Source organism: Vigna radiata, unplaced genomic scaffold (genome assembly GCF_000741045.1).
Source record: "Vigna radiata var. radiata cultivar VC1973A unplaced genomic scaffold, Vradiata_ver6 scaffold_176, whole genome shotgun sequence".
Taxonomy (NCBI): Eukaryota; Viridiplantae; Streptophyta; class Magnoliopsida; order Fabales; family Fabaceae; genus Vigna; species Vigna radiata.
In genome coordinates, this window is record NW_014542549.1 from 492,204 (window position 1) to 513,039 (window position 20,836).

A 20,836-nucleotide genomic window follows, 5' to 3' on the forward strand; every position below is an offset into this window, starting at 1 on the left:
AAATAATTTAAAAAATAAAATCATAATAAAGAAAAAAAAATTGATATGATGAATATTTTTATTTTTCTTCAATACAAAAAATATTTTTTCTTCAATTTTATTTTTTTTAAGAAAATAAATTATAATTATATAAATGTCAAGTAATTATAACAGAATAAAAAATTATACATAATTAAAATTATATAATAAAAAATATGTCAAAAATTTGAATAAATTTGATAGATTTTGAACTAGTTAAATAATTAAAAAGAAGCAAAAGTTATAACTTATATGAAATTAATAACAAAAAGAAAAAAAATAGATTATGGAATAATTATAATATTATACAACTAAATACTTGAGATTCATGTATTCTCCTATGATATGATAAAATAAAAAATGAAAATATTACAAAAGATAAAAACTATTCACATAGATTTTATGAATAAATCCATATGATAAAAATTTAAGTACTTGAATGCAAATGAAATTTTTATGAATAGAATTTCTTTATGAATTTAAGTGAATTTGGTCGAATCAAATAAATAGAACAGCTAAAAAAAAACAAAATGAGAAAATGTATATTTTTCAAATAAAATAAAATACATGACAAAGTTAATAATTAAAAACAAATTTTATAAGTAATAAACTTTAATAATTTACAAAAAATATATATAAATAAGTAGATATACATATTTATCCCTCATAAAATTATGACGAAATCAAATAATACTTAGATAAATTTATCTTTTGTCCAGGACTAATACATTTTAAAATTAATTCGATTTTATATAATTATAAAAATCTCAAATAAAATTGAAAGATGATGATAGGTTTATCATGCAAATATTCATTCTATGAAAATGAAACACAAACAGATTTAACTACTTAAAAATAAAGGAATATGATAAACTTTTAAAATGACTACATCATCTCATATCAATGTGACATTAATGACAAAAAATAGTTTTCTGTAGTTTTCTTTGATAATTGAACTCTTTTAAAAGAATTTTATTAGAGATGGTAAATGCTGCATATTTTTATTTTAAAAGTTAAATCTCTTTAATTCTTTCTATTTTTATTTATGTGAGTTTTTTTCAGTTTTTAAAAATTTTCATTAGAAATTTAAAAAAATCTATGTAAATAAATAGGAACAATTGAAAGAGACCTTTATTTTATTACAATGATGTAAACTAATAAAAAAATGCAGAAAAAAAAAGCCGAAGATGTAAAATTACTATGAACATCCAGGAACTTTTGTTAAAATTCCTCCCCTGTCCTCGACCATCGAAAGGTTGAACTTGGTGGAGGAAAAGCGCCCTCCATGGTCCGCGCGCTAAAAAAAGCGATCGCATTCAACCAAATTACCACCCTCTCGTTCCCTTCGCCTCCAAAATTCCGTTTCACAATCCTAGCTCCCAACCTAATCCCAAAATCCAAACGAACTAACCCCAACAATGGAACCCCCCAAGCCCGAAGCGGAGTCCCAATCAAATGTCTTCAACGGCCACTCCACCACCACCCCTAACGGGTCGGGATCGGAACCGCAGGTTCCCAAGGAGAAAAGTACCACGTCATCCACCGGTAGCACGAAAAAATCCGTGCACTGGAGCCCGGAATTGGTCACCGAATCCACGTTCGCCTCTTCCCCTAACGAATCGCGCTCCAATCCATACTTTTCCCCCTCGTACTCTCAACCTGCTCCCAATTTCATGGGTTAGTTTTATTTTCAATTTTCTATCTTTCAAATTCCCTTTTTCCATTTCATGCTCGTGGATGCGTATTTTTTTTCGTTTTGTTTTGTCCAGAGACGATGGTTACCGTTCGCAATGTGCTAGGGAGATGGGGTAAGAAGGTGGGAGAGGCTACAAAGAAGGCTGAGAGTCTCGCTGGAAACACGTGGCAGCACTGTAAGTTTTCTGTTTTGCTTTTATTTTATTTTATTGTCGTGTTTCGGTTACAACTCTAGAGTGGGTGCACATGGAATGGGGCTCCCGGTGAATTTTGAGTTACCAGATATGGGAATTTTGTTTTTAAGGAAACTGGTGCTAGAGTTGTATAAATTTAATTGGGAATTCGATTGTTATGTGTTTGTCAGACATGGGAATGGATTCAGTTACTTTGGAGCATTAGAAGCCATTAAATTAAACTAACGTTTGAAATGGTGCCATAACACATTTACGTTGGATAAAACAGTATAGTGTGATCCATTCTGTATGAAGAGATTCATTAAATGAGTAAATGAAACCCACCAAAAACTCATTGTTTCTGATACATTTCAACCAATAGTAGAAAGTGTGTTATAGTGTGTGTCGCGAACGGTTCTCTCTTAAATGTCACATAAAGGCTTTATTATCTATTTAAGTTGGTTTAGCAACAGGGTCTACCAAACTAACCCTTGGTGTGTGTGGCATGTACCTTGGATGCTTTTTATACATACATACATATATATATATACATACATACATACATATATATATATATACATACATATATATATATATGTGTGTGTGTGTGTGTGTGGTATACTTTATTAAGCATTTCCTGTGTTTCATCATCATCATCATGTCAACTGGTTGTTGAATTATCAAACATCATGGATTTGTTCATTGTGTTCTAATTATTAGTGCACTTGATGATTTGACGAGTCTTCTGTTTCTTGTTATTTTCTTCTCTCGGATTATCTTAATGACAGTGAATCTTTAACATTACGCAATTAAAATTTCTTTTTTTTCTTAAATTGTGCTTAAGTGAAAACAAGCCCTAGCTTTGCTGAAGCTGCTATGGGGAGAATTGCCCAGGGAACAAAGGTTCTGGCAGAAGGCGGATATGAGAAGATTTTCCTGAACACGTTTGAAACAGGTCCAGAGGAACGGCTTCAAAATTCTTTTGCATGTTATTTGTCCACATCAGCTGGTCCAGTGATGGGAGTTTTGTATATATCCTCTGCAAAGATTGCATATTCTAGTGACAATCCTATCTCCTATAAAAATAACAACCAAACAGAATGGAGCTATTATAAGGTACTTATTCTAATTAGAAATTGTTTACTGAATTGCTAGTGGAAAATAGCCTCAACATTATTATATACAAAATTTGCAATTACTGATGAACTGAGAAATTGACAGCTCCAAACTAGGTTATATTCTCCCAAAATAAGAAATACTTTCCAACACTCCCCCTTGTGTTGAAGGATACAAATCATATTCAGCAAGCTGGTTAATATGGACCTGACATTCAATGACCCATACGAAACATTGTTAGGGTATCACAAGCTGACAATTAAAATTAACAAACTCAATGGTAGTTTCCCACGAGAGGACTCTTTGTCTAATAAAGTGATAAATGATTCTCTTTCCTTGGTTTTCTGATGGAATATTGTGTTTGATGTAATGTAAAGAGCAACTTGATTATTACTACATTTTTATCTTATCAACATGTTCGAACTGGTATCCAAGACTTACACTGAATATACTTCTTTATTGAACAAAGACTATTTCCGTGCCAATCTGACAGGCAAATAAGCCCAAAATACAATTGTAGATTTACAGCAATTGCCAAGATGGAATTCCAGGAGACCTCTCTCTCAGCCCTTTTGAAAAAAACCAAACCCAACCAACAAAAACATATCCTCCTACCAAGCCCCAACGGACTTATATATGTCTGTTACAGTTATAACCTATAACTGTTTTAATTGTCAGTTTTTCTCCTTTTATATACAATACCAAATCTATCACAACACTTCCAAATTTCAATTCCCCAAGTAATTGTTTTGCCTCTACAAGTTCAGAATCCCCTAGTCTGATCGTTAACTTTTACATTAGACTGGGCAACCAAATATTGGCTTCTAGGATACAAGATTACTATCAATAAACCTTGTATCACGAAGCAGATTGTCTCTCCATACGTGAACCATATAAGTCTTTGATTTGGCAATGAATAAACTAACATTTCTTCAATGAGATCCTTAATTATATAATCCATATAAATTGACAAACACATGGTATGCTGGTAGAAAACTGAATGAATAGATTCCGCTTAAGTCATACCAAATTCTAGCTCAACAATACTAGATTTTGCTCTAGGAGATTTTAAACCGTAAAGAGATAGTTTCAACTTATAAACTAAGCTTGACTTCATCCTATTATGAATTCATGTGTGAGTTTGAGTCCCACACTTATTAAAAATGAGAAAGTTAAACAACATATAAGGAAGATGATGCATAAAACCATTTCCTTAGAGTTTTGGTTGAAGGTCCTTATGTCCCTCAACCTTCACGAACATCGTGATTACATCTTTTTGGTTTAGGTCCATGCTACTGGGCATTGGGCACAACTTGTCAAATATGAGTTGTGCCAGCATGTTCTTGTGACCCAGGTTGGGTATGCTCGAGCACTCCTAGATATTGTATGCTCTTTCTAGTGAATGGGGTCTATTGTATCTTCCGATGCCAACTTGCCAAATTGGCATGATTCTCCGTTGAGGGGACCACATCCATTTTTCCTTTAGGATAAGCCCCAAACCAAGTAGGACCTCTACACCTTCCCTAAGGGCAAGGCATGTATGACCTCTACATCTTGAAGATATGAGTTCTCAACTTTTTCTTGAATCCTAACATGATTTTTTGTGTCCACAACATTCTCGTTGCCAATTTATGCTATCATGTCCATCATCATGGTGGCTACAGACATGTTGATATTAAAAGGTTTAAAGAATAATTCTGATGTATTATTTCAAAGGGTAGAGTACCATATATATACATACAAGGATCCTATAATTCTTCATCTATTAAAGGAATGACAGGTGCACAAATCTGCACAAAATTATAATAATATCTAAATTATAACTAACACAATATTTGATTGTCTAATATCCGTTAATAGAATATTTGGTATATCTTAACACCCCCACTCAAGTTGGTGCATGAATATCACACATTCCCAACTCAAATAGAGTCTCATTAAACAATCTTCTTGACACTCTTTTGGTCAGAACATCAACCAACTGCAATACTGATCTTACAAAAGGAAATGAAATTATTTCAGCTTCAAACTTCTCTTTGATGAAATATTTATCAATCTCCACATGCTTTGTTCTATCATGTTGCACAGGATTGAGCAATTGCTATAGTCGAAGTATTGTTATAGTACAAACTCATAACTTCATTTTGTTTAAAGCCCAAATTTGATAGTACATTTTTAATCCACAAAAGTTCACATACACCTAGTGTCCTGCCTCTGAATGTTGCTTCAACACTAGATCTTGCTACTACAGATTGTTTTTTACTCCTCCAAGTTGCAAGATTCCCTCCTACAAAAGTAAGGTATCCAGAGGTAGATCTTCTATCATCTTTTGAATCTACCCAATTTGCATCAGTGTACTCTTCTACCTTTAAGTTTCCATGATTTGAGAACAAAATTCCTTTTCTAGGAGCGGACTTCAAATATCTCAAAATCCTTTCAACAACATCCATATGAAGCTTTCGTGGGTCATGCATAAATTGACTAACAACATTCACTGCATAGGTGATATCTAGACGTGTATGGCACAAATAAATTAGTTTTCCTACCAGCCTTTGATATCAGGTCTATGCTTGCTGAATTTGAACAATGAAAGAGTTTATGATTTTGTTCAATTGGTGTATCAGCTGGTTTACTCCTAAGCAGCCCAGTTCCGATAGTGAATAAATAGTATATTTTCTTTGGCATAGAAAAATACCATGTTTTGATCTAGCTACTTCAATACCAAAAAATATGAGGTTTTCAAGTTGTTTCATCTCGAATTCAAAAGCAAGGTATTGTTGTAAAACAATTAGAGGAAAAATTAGTAAATATTTGAGGATTACAACTCATATGATCAGTAGCACCTGAATCAATTATCCAATTACTACCCTTAGTAACAACAAAAAGATTAAGGGCAGAGTTAGATATACTTGACTTGGTCACAATCCGACAGCAGTAGAAATATAACTCTTAGAAGCCGCGGAAGTTCCAGAATCATGTTTCTCCGATTGATTTTTATTGGAAGAAGCCATTAGAAATATTCAATGAAAAAAAGAAGCACTAATTCGAGGATATCAGTGTTTGGCTCTTGATACCATATTAAAAGGTTTAAAGAATAATTCTGATGTATTATTTCAAAAAGTAGACCATAATATACATACAAGGATCCTATAATTCTTTATCTATTAAAGGAATGACAAGTGTACAAATATGCAAAAATTATAATAATATCTAAATTATAACTAAAACACTATTTGATTGCCTAATATCTGTTAATAGAATATTTGACATATCTTAACAGTTGATAGCATGGAAAATCTTCAAGACCTTTGGTGTCTAGCGAGCTCGCCATGTACATGTCCCCCAAGGTAAAGACAAAAATCGTGCCACATCTAATACCCTTGGTGTTGTTGTCTCCTCTACCTCCTTGATCAACTCTTAACTCTTGGGCCTGACCAATCTGGCTAGGTTGGCTATGTATGGTCTCCGATACCCCTTGCACACTAGAACTTGTCCCCGTGTGGGATGTGCACTTGACTCAACCATACACTTAAGATGATAAGAAATATTCTAGAGGGCTTAATGATCCCTCTCATGATCTTCTATTTAAAATGAAAAACAAAAGAGTACATGGAACACCAAGAGTCTGCACTAGACTACTAGGTACAGAACTAGGTACAACCATTAAACTTCTGCAGACTAGCCTAAATGATAATACCTATATGTAATGATTCTAACACTTCCCCTCAAGCTGGAGCATACAAATTGTATGTACCAAGCTTGGAACAAATAAACTAAATCCGAGGTCCCCTCAATGACTTAGTCAACACATCTGCGAGTTGGTCATTTGATCCAACAAACTCGGTACATATTTCTTTTGACAATAACTTTTCCCGAACAAAATGACAATCAATCTCTATATGTTTAGTTCTCTCGTGAAATACTGGATTTGATGCAATGTGAAGGGCAGCTTGGTTATCACAATACATCTTCATACTCTGAATGTCACAGAAGTTAAGCTCTTGAAGGAACTGTTTCACCCATATAAGTTCACATGTTAGTGATGCCATTGCCCTATATTCAGCTTCAGCTGTTGAACGAGCCACTACATTTTATTTCTTACTTTTCCGTGAGATAATGTTTCCTCCAAGGAAAACTCAATATCCAGTAGTAGATCGTCTATCAATAGGAGAACTTGCCCAATTAGCATCACAATATCCTGCTACCTGAAGGCTTCCTTTCTCTTCATATAACAACCCTTGCCCGAGAGCCTTCTTTAAATATCTTAGGATTCGAATCATAGCATTCCAATGGCCAACACATGGAGCTTGCATGAACTGACTAACCACTCCAACAACAAAAGATAGATCCGGCCTTGTAATAGTGAGATAGATTAGTTTTCCAACAAGTCTCCTATATCTCTCTGGGTCGAAAAATAACTCACCTTCTTCGGTTGTTAATTTTTGATTTGGGTCCATATGACTGTCAACCGGTCTACAATCAATCATGCCTATTTCTTGCAAAATATCCAGGGCATACTTCCTTTGGCAGATTACAACTCTATCTTTTGACTGAGCTACTTCAATGCCTAAGAAGTATTTGAGGCTTCCAAGATCCTTGGTTTGGAAATGTCTACATAAGTACTCCTTTAGTTGAGATATTCCAGCAGTATCATTTCCTGCAATAACTATATCATCAACATATACGATCAAGTAAACACATTTCCTGAGAGACGAATGATAATAAAAGACTGAATGATCTGCTTCACTGCGTTTTAACCCAAATTTTTGAACAATTGAGCTGAATTTTCCAAACCAAGCACGTGGAGATTGCTTGAGCCCATATAGAGATCGGTTCAATTTACAAACCATATCAGACTCCCCTTGAGCAACAAACCCAGAAGGTTGCTCCATATAAACCTCTTCCTCAAGATCACCATGGAGAAAGGCATTTTTGATATCCAACTGATGAAGTGGCCAATGACGAATGGCTGCCATGGCGAAGAACAAGCGAATGGTAGTCATCTTGGCCACAGGAGAAAAGGTGTCACAATAATCAAGACCATAAACCTGAGTGTACCCTTTTGCAACCAGCCGGGCTTTGAGCCGATCAATGTCACCATTAGGGCCGACTTTAATTGCATATACCCATTGACAACCAACAGCCTTTTTGCATGGGGGAAGTGGCACAAGCTCCCAAGTATTACTGTGGTCAAGAGCCTGCATTTCGTCAATCATGGCTTGTCGCCATCCAGGATGATCAAGTGCTTCTTTCACATTTTTAGGTATAACCACAGGGGATGCTGAGGATAAAAGGGAATAAAAGGAGAGCGACACTCTATGATAGCTAAGAAAATTATAAATGGGATGAGGGTTTCGAGTGGAACGAGTACTTTTTCTGAGAGCAATGGGCCAACCAGAATCAGCTTCACCAGGAGGCGTGACAGGAGATGGGGACAGAGAAGAATCTGAAGGAGGAGATCCACCGTTGTCTGGGAGAGGACTGCCCACGGGAATACTGTGTCGGGAGATATTAATATGTGGAGAGGAAGGTTCGGGAGGACTTCGAGCATGACTTGAATTGACGGGGACATTGGAGATATTGGACTCAACCACTGGAAGAGGAAGGACCTGTTGGAGGATATGAACATCTTGAACAGATGGAGAGAAGAAAGGTGTCTGTTCAAAGAATGTGACATTGGCAAACATGTAGTACTTCCGGGTTTCAGGGGAGTAACACCGATACCCTTTTTGAAGTCGAGAATAGCCCAAAAAGACACATTTGATTGCACGAGCAGAGAGTTTATCTAACCCTGGAGACATGTCGTGAACAAAACACACACAACCAAAAACGTGAGGAGGGGTGTGAAAGAGAGGATCATTGGGAAAAAGAATGGAGAAAGGGACTTTATTATTGAGAGAGGAGGATGACATCCTATTAATAAGAAAACATGCAGTTAAGATGGCATCCTCCCAGTGATGAACAAGAATATGGGCACCAAACAAAAGGGTACGATCAGTTTTAACCAAGTGCCTATTTTTTCTTTTGGCTATACCATTTTGCCGGGGTGTATGAGGACAAGTGGACTGATGCAAAATACCATGGGAGCTAAGGATTGCAGAAAAAGAGGATGAGAAATACTCTTTAGCATTATCACTTCTTAAGATTTTAATCACTTGACCAAATTGGTTCTTGATTTCATTCAAAAATGAGGTGAAGATGGGTAACAATTTAGAGCGATCTTTCATTAGATAAACCCAAGTACATCGAGAATACTCATCAATAAATGTAACAAAATACCGAAAACCAAAAGAAGAGACGCGACTAGGTCCCCAGACATCAGAGTGAATGATAGAAAAACTAGAAGTAAACATTGATTGAGACCTTTTAGGAAAGACAGATCTAACATGTTTTCCTAGTTGACAAGACTCACATTCTAAAGTCTTAAGACCACTAAGTTCAGGACACATCTTTTTTAACTTTGACTAGTGGGGATGGCCAAACCGATCATGTAACACTTTAGGAGAAAGAGCTGCAACACACGATACACGTGGTCGAGATCCAAAATGGTATAAACCTCCAGCTTCATATTCTTCTCCAATCTGTCTCCCCGAGCCACGCTCCTGTATAACAAAAGATTTTGAATCAAAGGTTATTGAACAATGTAACATTTTGGTTAACTGACTTAAGGAAATTAAATTGAATGGATAGTTAGGGACAAAAAGAACAGATTTCAGAGTGAGAGAGGGAGACAGGGAGACTTGACCGACTCCCTTTGAACAAGTTTTGGAGCCATTTGCAAGGGTAATAAAATGGGGTTTTTCTTGGAGGGAAAGGGTTGAGAACAATGAGGTATTACCAGAGATGTGATCAGAAGCACCCGAGTCAATTACCCATGAATTGGGACCTCCCATGGATTGAGAAATGCAGGCGGTGGACATACTTGGGGACTGAGATGATTGCGCCAAGCTGTTGGACTTTAATCGCAGATACTCTTGATACTCTTCCTCAGTGAACTTGGAGTTGGAAGTGGGAGTGTCAGCCTTAGAGATATTGGCTGTTTTTGAAGGGAAGCCATGCAAGGAGTAGCAGTTTTCTTGGGTGTGACCCACCCTCTTACAATAAGTGCAGCGGATGGCAGCGAACAGCAGCGGATGGCAGCGGACAGATGCGAGATGGCGGACAACCAAGTTAAGAACTCCAAACTGCAGTTGACAGCTGCAGATAGTGGTGAGACAGCCACGGACAACGGCAAATGGCACCGGATAGATGCGAACAACAGTGCTGGTGGACAACCAGGACGAAAACCAGAGCAGGTTCATCCTGCTCTGATACCAACTTAAGATGATAAGAAATATTCTAGAGGGCTTAATGATCCCTCTCATGATCTTCTATTTAAAATGAAAAACAAAAGAGTACATGAAACATCAAGAGTCTGCACTAGACTACTAGGTACATAACTAGGTACAACCTTTAAACTTCTCTAGACTAGCCTAAATGATAATACCTATATGTAATGATTCTAACACATACAACCAATGTTGACCTTTTGCTTTGTTGTGCCCACTCATTCTTACACATAAACCCTGACCACGGTTGATGCCACAAACATGACCAACTGGTGTAGCCTCTCCATGTAACACTTTTCCAGTGCGTACCTTTGACATTTTCTCTAGCATATCACCTTGACCCTCCACTTTCTCACGGACAAGGAGAGCATTGCAATGAGAATCATGGTCATCTCCTTTCATTAAACCCCTAAAGGTTTAAGTGAGTGTTCTTGTACCACTCTCTATAACTGTCTAAAAATAAGTAGATGTGTGCCCTTTTGTTGAACTCAGTTGCTCTGGCATATAGGCGACCCCCATAGAGCTCTGCCCAGAATATATGATCAAGATGTTAGTGAAGGCCAAGGGGCACAAGGATCTTGCAATGGCAATCTGCTCTTTGCCCAAACACATGACTGCCAATTTCTGACTGGCCCTCAAAGTCACGGAAGGTACCTGAGCAGTTCTGAATTGGATTGTTGCCCTCAAATCGGATATCCCAATCCTTACTCTTTGAGTTTGTGGAAGAGCCCACTTCTCCTTCTCTAGAAGACACGCGCTCTGAGACTTCTTCCTCACTTCCATTGACTCATCAACTTCACTAGAGTCTTCACTTGAAGCACTGCTTGCAGAATACCTGGCACCCTGCTTGACTTGCGCATCCTTATTCACTCTCTAGCCTTTTTGCCTCTGCTGTGAGCATGTGTATGAAGTTGGGTGTTCAACATCCTATCTTCAATTTGCAGCAGTAGGCCTCCAATCCATTTCACTTGTCTGGGATTCTGGAGGACCGACTATCCACCTCTAGATAACTTTCTCAGCAGTGGTCCACATGTGTTCATAATGGTTCTATATATGCTGTTAGATCAACTATGTATATTTTTAGGGTCCAACTGCTGTGTATAATGGTTTTTTAGGTCATACTAAAAGAGGATAAATCAAAATTCCCATCATGATTTCATTTTTCATTCTTTATTCACTTCTCTTTTTTTCAAAGACACAACTTGTTTTTATGCAGTTTAGTTGAGCCTAGAGAGAAATTTTACTCTATTCTTTGTATCATCTGTTTGTAAGCTGGTGCATGCCTTTAAAGTTTTGAGCAAAGATATAAGTACGAGTGAAAGATTAACTAGATATAATTGTTTGCATATTGAAATTGAGAAGGTAATTTTATGCATTCAATTTCATAAAGTGTGTTTGATCATTATGAGCCAAAATATTGACATTTAAATATTGACATAAAATAAAGAAATTTTTAATAAATTTTATTCAAGTCTTACTGAATTTTCTGACTCAAGGTTGAGCTAGACCTGATGACAGATTTTTCATGTTCGAGTTTAACAGAGCATAGTTCTAATTATATTTTCTGAATATTTATTATTTTAAATTACACACACAAGTTGATCTAGTTCACAAGCTTTGAAAGTTGAGTTTATAATAACTTTGGGAGAACCACACCACAAAAATTAACTGTTGTAGTTGGAGAGCTCAAAGGTTATAAAGTCCAAATTAGAATGACATTGACATACATCCAATTTGGAACAAGTCCCATTCCTTGCAATTGTATCCTAACGTCCCATCACGTCCCAATCCTCAGCCGTGTGGCTGTGCACTAGCCCTTTGACTAGTTATGAGCAAATATTACAATGCTGACAGACCACCCATGCATGCCTGCTTTTTTGCAACCGAGACATGGTGGAAGGCTATAATACCAATTGAAAAAATCTTTGGAGAGCAACAACACAAAACCTAGCTATTGTAGTTGGAGAGTCCAAATACTTACAAATCCCATAACTATTGTGGTACTCCAGTCGCATACTTTGCAACTAGATCCTAACACTGAGTATTACTATATCTGATTTTGTATTGAATCAAGCTACCGTAGCTGTTAATAGTTTTCGGAAGTTAAAAGGGTTAATGGGTGGAGCAATCATGCAGACAATTTGTGTTGTGTTAACTGGATAAATATTCAAGTAACTTTGTGTACCTTGCTTGGATACTTGAAAGCTTTATACATATCTAATCTGCAAAAATATAAACATAGTACTTGGCTGATGAATTTGTGCTTAAAATTTGCTTACAACTCTGGGGTACGTTGTATGATGCATTTTGTGAAGGGATTGCATCCCCTTTCATGTAGTTAGCGAGTAGATATGCTCTAGAAAGGGATTGTTTATTTTGACTAAACTTTAGGTTGGTTCATCTCTGTTACCTGATGTACACCTACAAGCTGCTAGAGTGGGTACTAATATGTTATGTCATCATCAGTATGTGATCATTAGTCTGCTTAAAATATTAGATCAAGGATTGAGGTTGAATACCGGTACAATCAGATTATATCTGAGATTTTTTATTAGTGGTCAACTAAAACTAACCCCCTCAACAGTAAATTTTTAAAAATACTAGCTTCTTCCAACGTGAGTCACTCTCCTGATTAAACGCAGAGTCGTCTATTGGCCCATTCTTGAATTACTATCAATCACCTCATTTTGTATCAGCTATATATAGACACACACACTCTGATAGGATGTTGAGAGTGTATGTGAGGAGAAAGAAAGGTTAGTTGAATAGTTAGTTAGGAGTTAGTTGGCCTAACTGTGTTAATAGTTAGGAAGGGCGGGAATGTATTTGTATATACATTTGTATAAATAGTTGTGGAGAGGGTGAGACGACACTTTTTACCATTCTTGAATTCTGAACAGACTGTTTAGTCTTGTTGGGGGAGATTAGGCTCCCATATTACTCCGTTCTTGTATTCTTTCTTGGTGAATAATAAACATCAGAGGTTATACACAGTTGGTGAGTTGTTTTGTGTGTGTTAGTGGAAGATAGATTTAGGTTTCTTTATCTGAAACTTATCAATTTGGTCTGACTTACCGGATACAAATTGGGGAGCAACGCGAGAATGGAGAATGCAACAGAGGCACGATTGGAAGCGATTGAGATAACGATGGAGGGAATGAAGGCGAAATCGGCGGCGGTACAACGAGATTTACAACAAATTATGAAAATTCTTGGTAAGTGGGGCAATCAAACAGAGAACAGCTCTGACGATAGCTCCGTGAATGATAATCAACATAGAGGGCCGAAGGAGATCGAGGGTGGAGGAACCGGCGAAAGGGGTGGAGAACAAAAACCTTGGAGGAAGAGGGTAGAGTTACCTACCTTCTACGGAGAGGAGCCTCTCAGTTGGCTCAACTGGGCAGAAAGGTTCTTCGATATACAAAGGGTGACGAACAATGAAGAAAAGGTGGAGATCGCCTACGTGAGCATGGAAGGTAGTGCGGCGTACTGGTTCACTTTCTGGAAGGAAAAAGCAAGAAACCGATCATGGGACGGGCTGAAAGAGGCTATCATTAATCGTTTCGGTGGAGGATTTAGGGGAACCGTGTTTGAGCGACTGGCTACCCTATGCCAGGAAGGGACGGTAGAGGAATTCGTTCGTCAGTTTGAAGTCTTGATGGGGCAAACGAAGGGGATTCCAGAGGAGCAGGTGTTGGGCTACTTCTTGGCCGGATTACGTGAGGATGTGAAGGGTCAGGTGTGGATTTAGAATCCGTCGGAGTTAATGGAGGCGATGAGAATCACCCGTGACGTGGAAGATGCGATGATTAAAGCGCAGGGAAGCCATGCTAGTGGGTTCAAGATAAACCCAATTAGTGCGCGACCAATGGGCAGCGTGACGCGATCGAATCCGATTAAACCAACGACGAACCAGTATGGAAGAACAGAGGGTGGAGGGACCGTTAGAAGAGAAGAGTCGTGGCGAACACGATGGCGAGGGGGAACCATGCGATTAGGGGCGAATGGTTCGAAATCTGCCCTACCCCGAGTTTCTCAAGAGAAAAGAGGAGGGTCGTTGTTTCCGATGTAGGGGCCCAATTGCACCAGGCCATCGGTGCGCCGAGAGGAGCTTACGGGTGTTATTGCTGGTAGAGGACGAAGACGGGGAAGAGGGCGAGACAAACGCCGACCAAGAGGAAAAAATTATGGAGCTATCTGCATGTTCGGCTGATGGATGGACAAATCCGAGAACTTTGAAGTTGACGGGGAAAATTGGTGAACGGAGGGTGGTGGTTCTCATAGACAGTGGAGCGAGCCACAACTATATTAGTAAGAGGGTAACAGAGGAGCTAGGCTGCCGGTGCGATACGATACCATACCCAGTAAGTTTGGGCAACGGGTGTCGGCGGATTACCCAAGGACACTGTGAAGGGGTGACTATCCGACTGGAGGAGGTGGATGTGGAAGAAGAATTCCATGTTTTTGAGTTGGGGGGCGTCAACGTTATTCTAGGCGTGGCATGGCTGGCGAAATTGGGAGAGGTTCGGACTAATTGGGGTAATATGACGATGGAGTGCAACATGGGGGATAAGAAGATCACCATCAAGGGGGACCCAGCCTTATCACGACAGCTGGTTAAACTGAAATCATTGTGGAAGCTGGGGGATGCTGAGTCAGGGGCCATGGTGTGGAGTTTGAGTATAATGGAGGCAGCGGGAGACGGTGAGTGGGGAACAGAGGTGATAGGTGAACAGAAGGCTGAACTGGAAAATCTGCTGCAAACGCACTATCGCTTATTCCAAGACATGCATGGGTTGCCTTTGACACGTCACATGCAACACCGAATAAAGTTGAAAGAGGGTGTAGACCTTATAAATGTGAGGCCATACCCCTATCCTCTCCTCCTAAAGGGTGAGATCGAAAAACAGGTCGAAAATATGTTGAAGGCCGGAATCATACGCCCCAGCACGAGTCCGTTTTCAAGCCCGGTCATCCTCATGAAGAAGAAAGATGGGAGTTGGCGCTTTTGTGTAGATTACAGGGCACTAAACAAGGCCACTGTACCGGACAAATTCCCTATTCCAGTGATAGAGGAATTGTTAGATGAATTAAAGGGTGCTAGGTATTTTTCAAAGATCGATTTAAAATCTGGGTACCACCAGATCAGGATGAAGGAAGAGGATGTGGCCAAAACGGCATTTCGCACTCATCTGGGTCATTTTGAGTTTCTCGTGATGCCGTTCGGACTCACGAATGCGCCAGCCACCTTTCAGAGTACGATGAATAGTCTATTACAGCCGTATCTTAGGAAATGGGTGATGATATTCTTCGATGATATTCTCGTCTATATCCCAAACTGGGTAGACCATTTAAAGCAGTTGAGTATGGTGATGCAGGTGCTAGAATGGAATGGGTGGGTGGCCAACCGTAAAAAGTGACTTTGGAAGAAGGAAGATACGATACTTGGGTCATCAAATTTCCAAACAGGGGGTGGAAATGGACAGTGAAAAAATTAAAGCGGTGGTAGAATGGGATGAGCCCAGAAATTTAAAGGCGTTGAGAGGATTTTTGGGGCTCACTGGGTGCTATCGAAGATTTGTGGCGGGCTATGGAAAGCTAGCAAAACCGTTGACAGAGTTACTTAAGAAGGGAAGATTCGAGTGGTCTGAACAGGCGAAGCAAGCTATGGATGAATTGAAGGCAGCTATCACGTCGGCCCCAGTATTAGAGTTACCTGATTTCAGCCAGGAATTTCATATTGAGTGTGATGCCTCGGGTGGAGGGGTGGGGGCTGTGCTGACCCAAAATAGGAGACCCATCGCCTTTTACAGTAAAGCATTGTCTAAGAATACCTTAAGTAAATTGATCCATGAGAAGGAGTTAATGGCATTGGTTTTAGCCATCCAACCACTGGAGACCGTACTTGGTGGGAAGAAAATTCACGGTGCACACAGACTAGCGCAGCTTGAAATATTTGATGGAGCAAAGGATCACTACACAAAGTCAGCAAAACTGGTTAGTGAAGTTGATGGGTTATGAATTTGAGATTGTGTATAAAAAGGGGAGTACAAATAGGGCTGTCGATGCCCTTTCGAGGAGATATGAAGGAGAACTTGAGGAAAGGGAATTGCAAGCTATCTCTAGGCCGTTTTGGCCAGACTTCCAAGAGATCTTGAAGGAGGTGGAGGAGGATTCCGAGTTGCAAAAGGTGATTGCTGATCTGAAACGCGATCCCAACTCGCATGTGGCGTACACCTTAAAGAACGAAAGATTGCATTATAAAGGCCGAATGGTATTATCTGCAAGTTCAACTTGGATTCCTAAATTAGTTGTGGAATTCCATGTAACAAAAACTGGGGGGCATTCGGGAGTCTACCGAACGTATAGAAGGATAGCCCAATCTTTCTATTGGGTGGGTATGAAGAAGGCGATTACCGAATTCGTGGCTAGTTGTGTGGTGTGCCAGCAGCACAAATATGTGACGGCATCTCCTCAAGGCTTGTGACAGCCTTTACCAATTCCTCAAGCAGTGTGGGAGGAAATTAGCTTGGATTTCATAGTGAGATTGCCCAAGTCACAAGGATATGACGCTATTATGGTGGTGGTGGACCGGTTGAGTAAATATGCTCATTCTTTGGCGTTGAAGCACCCGTATTCTGCCAAAACAGTCGCTGATGTGTTTGCTAAAGAGGTCATCAGGTTGCATGGGATTCCAGTATCGGTGGTAAGTGACCGAGATCCCTTATTTTTTAGCATTTTTTGGAAAGAGCTGTTTAAAATGAAAGTGACTCAGCTCAAAATGAGCACCGCTTATCATCCGGAATCAGATGGGCAAACTAAGGCTGTAAACCGCATTGTTGAAGGTTACTTGCGGTGTTTTTGTTCCAAACAACCTAGGAGCTGGTTTCCAATGTTACCTTGGGCAGAATTTTGGTACAACACAAGCTACCAAGGGGCAGCGAGGTGTACTCCATTTGAGATCGTGAATGGTAGGGCCCCTACTTTGTTCAGTCGGTTCATTCCCGGAGAAACACCAGTTGAAGCCGTAGCACAAGATCTCGTGACGAGAGACGAGGCCCTCAAGCAGTTGAAATATCATTTGAGCCGTGCTCAAGATCTGATGACACAACAAGCTAATAGAAAGAGAAGGGAAGTTGATATAAAGGTGGGTGATATGGTATATCTAAAGATAAGGCCACATTGATAGGCTTCAATGCCGGTTCGACTACATCCAAAGTTGTCAGCCCGATATTTTGAGCCATTCAAGGTGTTACAACAGGTTGGCAATGTGGCTTTCAGGTTGGAGCTTCCAGAGTCAGTGCGAATTCACTTGGTGGTCCATGCATCTCAATTAAAGAAGGCGGTGGGAGATCAAATAGTTGAAAAAATCTACCAAAGGAGTTGCAGGCAGAGGGACCTGCTTTTTGGCCATCAAAAATTTTGGAACGCAGACAAATGCAACAGGGAGATGAGGTGATTCATCAAGTGCTGGTAGAGTGGCAGACAGGGGGTATAGAAGGGGCGACGTGGGAAGATCAGGCAACGATCAAGGACCAATTTATGGAGTTCAACCTTGAGGACAAGGTTGAAAATGGAGAGGAGGGTAATGATAGGATGTTGAGAGTGTATGTGAGGAGAAAGAAAGGTTAGTTGAACAATTAGTTGGGAGTTAGTTGGCCTAACTGTGTTAACAATTAGGAAGGGTGGGAATGTATTTGTATATACATTTGTATAAATAGTTGTGGAGAGGGTGAGACGGCACTTTTTGCCATTCTTGAGTTCTGAACAGACTATTTAGTCTTGTTGGGGAGATTAGGCTCCCATATTACTCCATTCTTGTATTCTTTCTTGGTGAATAATAAACATCAGAGGTTATACACATGGTGAGTTGTTTTGTGTGTTAGTGGAAGATAGATTTAGGTTTCTTTATCAGAAACCTATCACACTCACTCAGATATATATATATACACACACAAAAACACACGCACACACACACACATATATATATATATATACACACACACATGACAACAATGTTCTACGCAAAGCATATGACCAGCTCAAGTGTGAAACTTGAATTAAACTAAATAATTATCTTATGTATAACTTATTAGGAACGAAGGGTAAATGACATTGCTATGTCAGCTTTAGGTTTGCTTTTATGCTTCCAATCTGCTTAAACTATTCTCTTTTCTACAAAATAGTTGCTTTAACGCCATTCTTTTCTTTGTGAATCTTTGAAATCGTAATTTCCATTTCCACTTCTTAGCTCCTTGCGATGTTCTCTTCCCTTGTTTAATTAAGTTGTCTGTTCTTGAGTAATATTGTATCCAATTATGTTTGTCCTTGATATGGCAAATTATGCTGCGTGTAGGTGATCATCCCATTACACGAGCTAAAAGCAGTGCATCCTTCGTCAAACACATCCAATCCTGCTGAAAAGTACATCCAGGTGATTTCCGTTGACAATCATGAATTTTGGTTTATGGGCTTTTTGAACTATGACGGTGCTCTGGAGTGCATGCAAGAAGCTCTTGAAGCTGGCAGACATATACAATCAGAAGCATAGTCTGTCCAGCGGATATTAAGCAAAAGTATAGTCTGTTCATACGTTAGAGTTTCAAAGCCCCAATTATATTTTTCCCTTCCACGAAAGGTTTGTTTGTAGATGTGATCATTATGGTCTTGAAACTGTTGATAAAATATTCAGCCAACTTTTGGCTATTTTGTGGATATGAGTTTACCGTAGGGGATCCATTAGAATAGTTCAGAAGGGTTAAATGGTGACTTTCTGTTTCTCGTTACCATCCATTCAGGGAAACTAGTTTGCAACTCTAATGCACAGATACTTTTAAATCAAGACGTACACTGCATATTATCTTCAACTGTTATACTTTTACTTCCTGCATCGATCTTTTTCTCCTTACTAATACCAATTGTTTTATATATATATATATATATATATATATATATATATATTTGGCTAAGCGGAAATACTTTATCCTGAACGTTTGCTGAAAACTATTTCTGGTCAGTTTTACAAATGTATATGAACATTTATGAAGTGCAATGGCATAATTTTACACTACATTTTCTCCCTTTGACGTAGTTCAACAATAATTTACAAATTTAATGGTTCAAAACATCCATCTCGATAACTGAAACAAATTGATTCATCAACAAGCAAGATATTATATTGTGAAAGATTAATAATGGACTTTTAATGGTAAATACATTTATTGAGGGGTGAAGATTAAGAGATAATTTATGAATATTTATTAAAACAAATAAGAAAATAATGTGTTTAGTTTATGGTTATCATCGTTAAAGTCGATAATCATACATTTAAAGTATTATTCACTTTGGAGTGTTAGAATTCGTCATGCTTTTATTTTAAAATTGCCTTACTGGGTGAAAAGTGAAAGAATAAAAGAATATTTAAACTATTTTATATCTTGATATTTAAGCTATATGAAACTATTGGATATGAAAGGAATAATTTGTGTATTTTTTTTTTATTAATGTGACTAAACTTTTTTTTAATGGATCAATGTAAACTTAAGAAAATGTAGATTTAGCATTTTTTTATTTTTTCTTTTGGAAAATATTATACATTCTTAGGACAAAAATAGTAAATTCGCATAATTTTGCAAAAGAGTTCGAGGTTCAAATTTGTTAAAGTAAAAGTAAAGGAATATTCATGACTGAGGGCATAGGAATTTAGCAACTACTTTTTCCCAATATATAACAAACAATAATCAATTAATAGTGTTCAGCTCTCTTCTTTAGGTTACCAATAGAGTGTGCATTATCATAACAATATTTTTCCCCGTTAAGTAGAGTCAATAGCATTAATTAAGTGAGATATTTTTTATAAAATGTTTTGATGAAAGTTCACTTACAATGAAAATATCGTAAAATTAATTTAGATAAATTTGATTTTAACCACTAAATATGATTCGGATGTTTTAAAATTAATTCCGATTACATTTTCTCAAACACATTAAAATGATTTTTTTCTACGAAAACTGGATGAAGAAACTAATCCACTACTTTAACCATTAAAATATATTTTTTTAAATTATAAAATAGGTCTTGAGAAAAATGAATAAAAGAAGTTTCAAGAAATTGATAAAAAATTAGTAAAATTAATAAAAACTTATTTCAGAAACAGTTAATAATAGCATACTTGTAAGGACTGGGAAAAAGCCAGCCAAAAAGGAGCACACGTGGCAGTTGATGAATGGTGAAGTGTATGAAGTAGAGTTTATGTTCTAAAAGCGTAACTTACAAAAGTCACTCCCACTTCAGAGCCAGCTTACTCTCCCTTACCCTTTGTTTTCTCTCATCCTATTCTCTACAATGATCCACTTGTTTTATAATCAGAAGGCGCTTAGGAAATCCTAGAGTTGTGGGCTTCATTTCAACCGATCATTTTGACCGTTCTTCATCTGGTAAGTTTTTCCCCAAATCTCTCCGCTTTCCTATGAGATTTAAGCATGCAAAGTCCTATCTTTGCATGTG

General features: G+C 38.1%; 1 protein-coding gene across 1 annotated transcript; it reads left to right on the top strand.

Annotated features, from left to right (window-relative positions):
• Positions 1-1,221: 1,221 nt before the first annotated feature.
• LOC106780234 (GLABRA2 expression modulator) lies at positions 1,222-19,211 on the top strand. The gene is made up of 4 exons (XM_014668500.2): positions 1,222-1,695; positions 1,788-1,889; positions 2,731-3,002; positions 18,687-19,211. Exons 1-4 carry the CDS (start codon positions 1,437-1,439, stop codon positions 18,879-18,881), a joined length of 828 nt encoding a protein of 275 aa, XP_014523986.1. The 5' UTR covers positions 1,222-1,436; the 3' UTR covers positions 18,882-19,211.
• Positions 19,212-20,836: the final 1,625 nt, after the last annotated feature.

Bases quoted from the DNA above. Each gene is read 5' to 3' on its own strand.
- LOC106780234 (XM_014668500.2), top strand. From the start codon at position 1,437: ATGGAACCCCCCAAGCCCGAAGCGGAGTCCCAATCAAATGTCTTCAAC. The intron at 1,696-1,787 runs GTTAGTTTTATT...TGTTTTGTCCAG, and splicing joins ACCTGCTCCCAATTTCATGG to AGACGATGGTTACCGTTCGC. The intron at 3,003-18,686 runs GTACTTATTCTA...TGCTGCGTGTAG, and splicing joins CAGAATGGAGCTATTATAAG to GTGATCATCCCATTACACGA.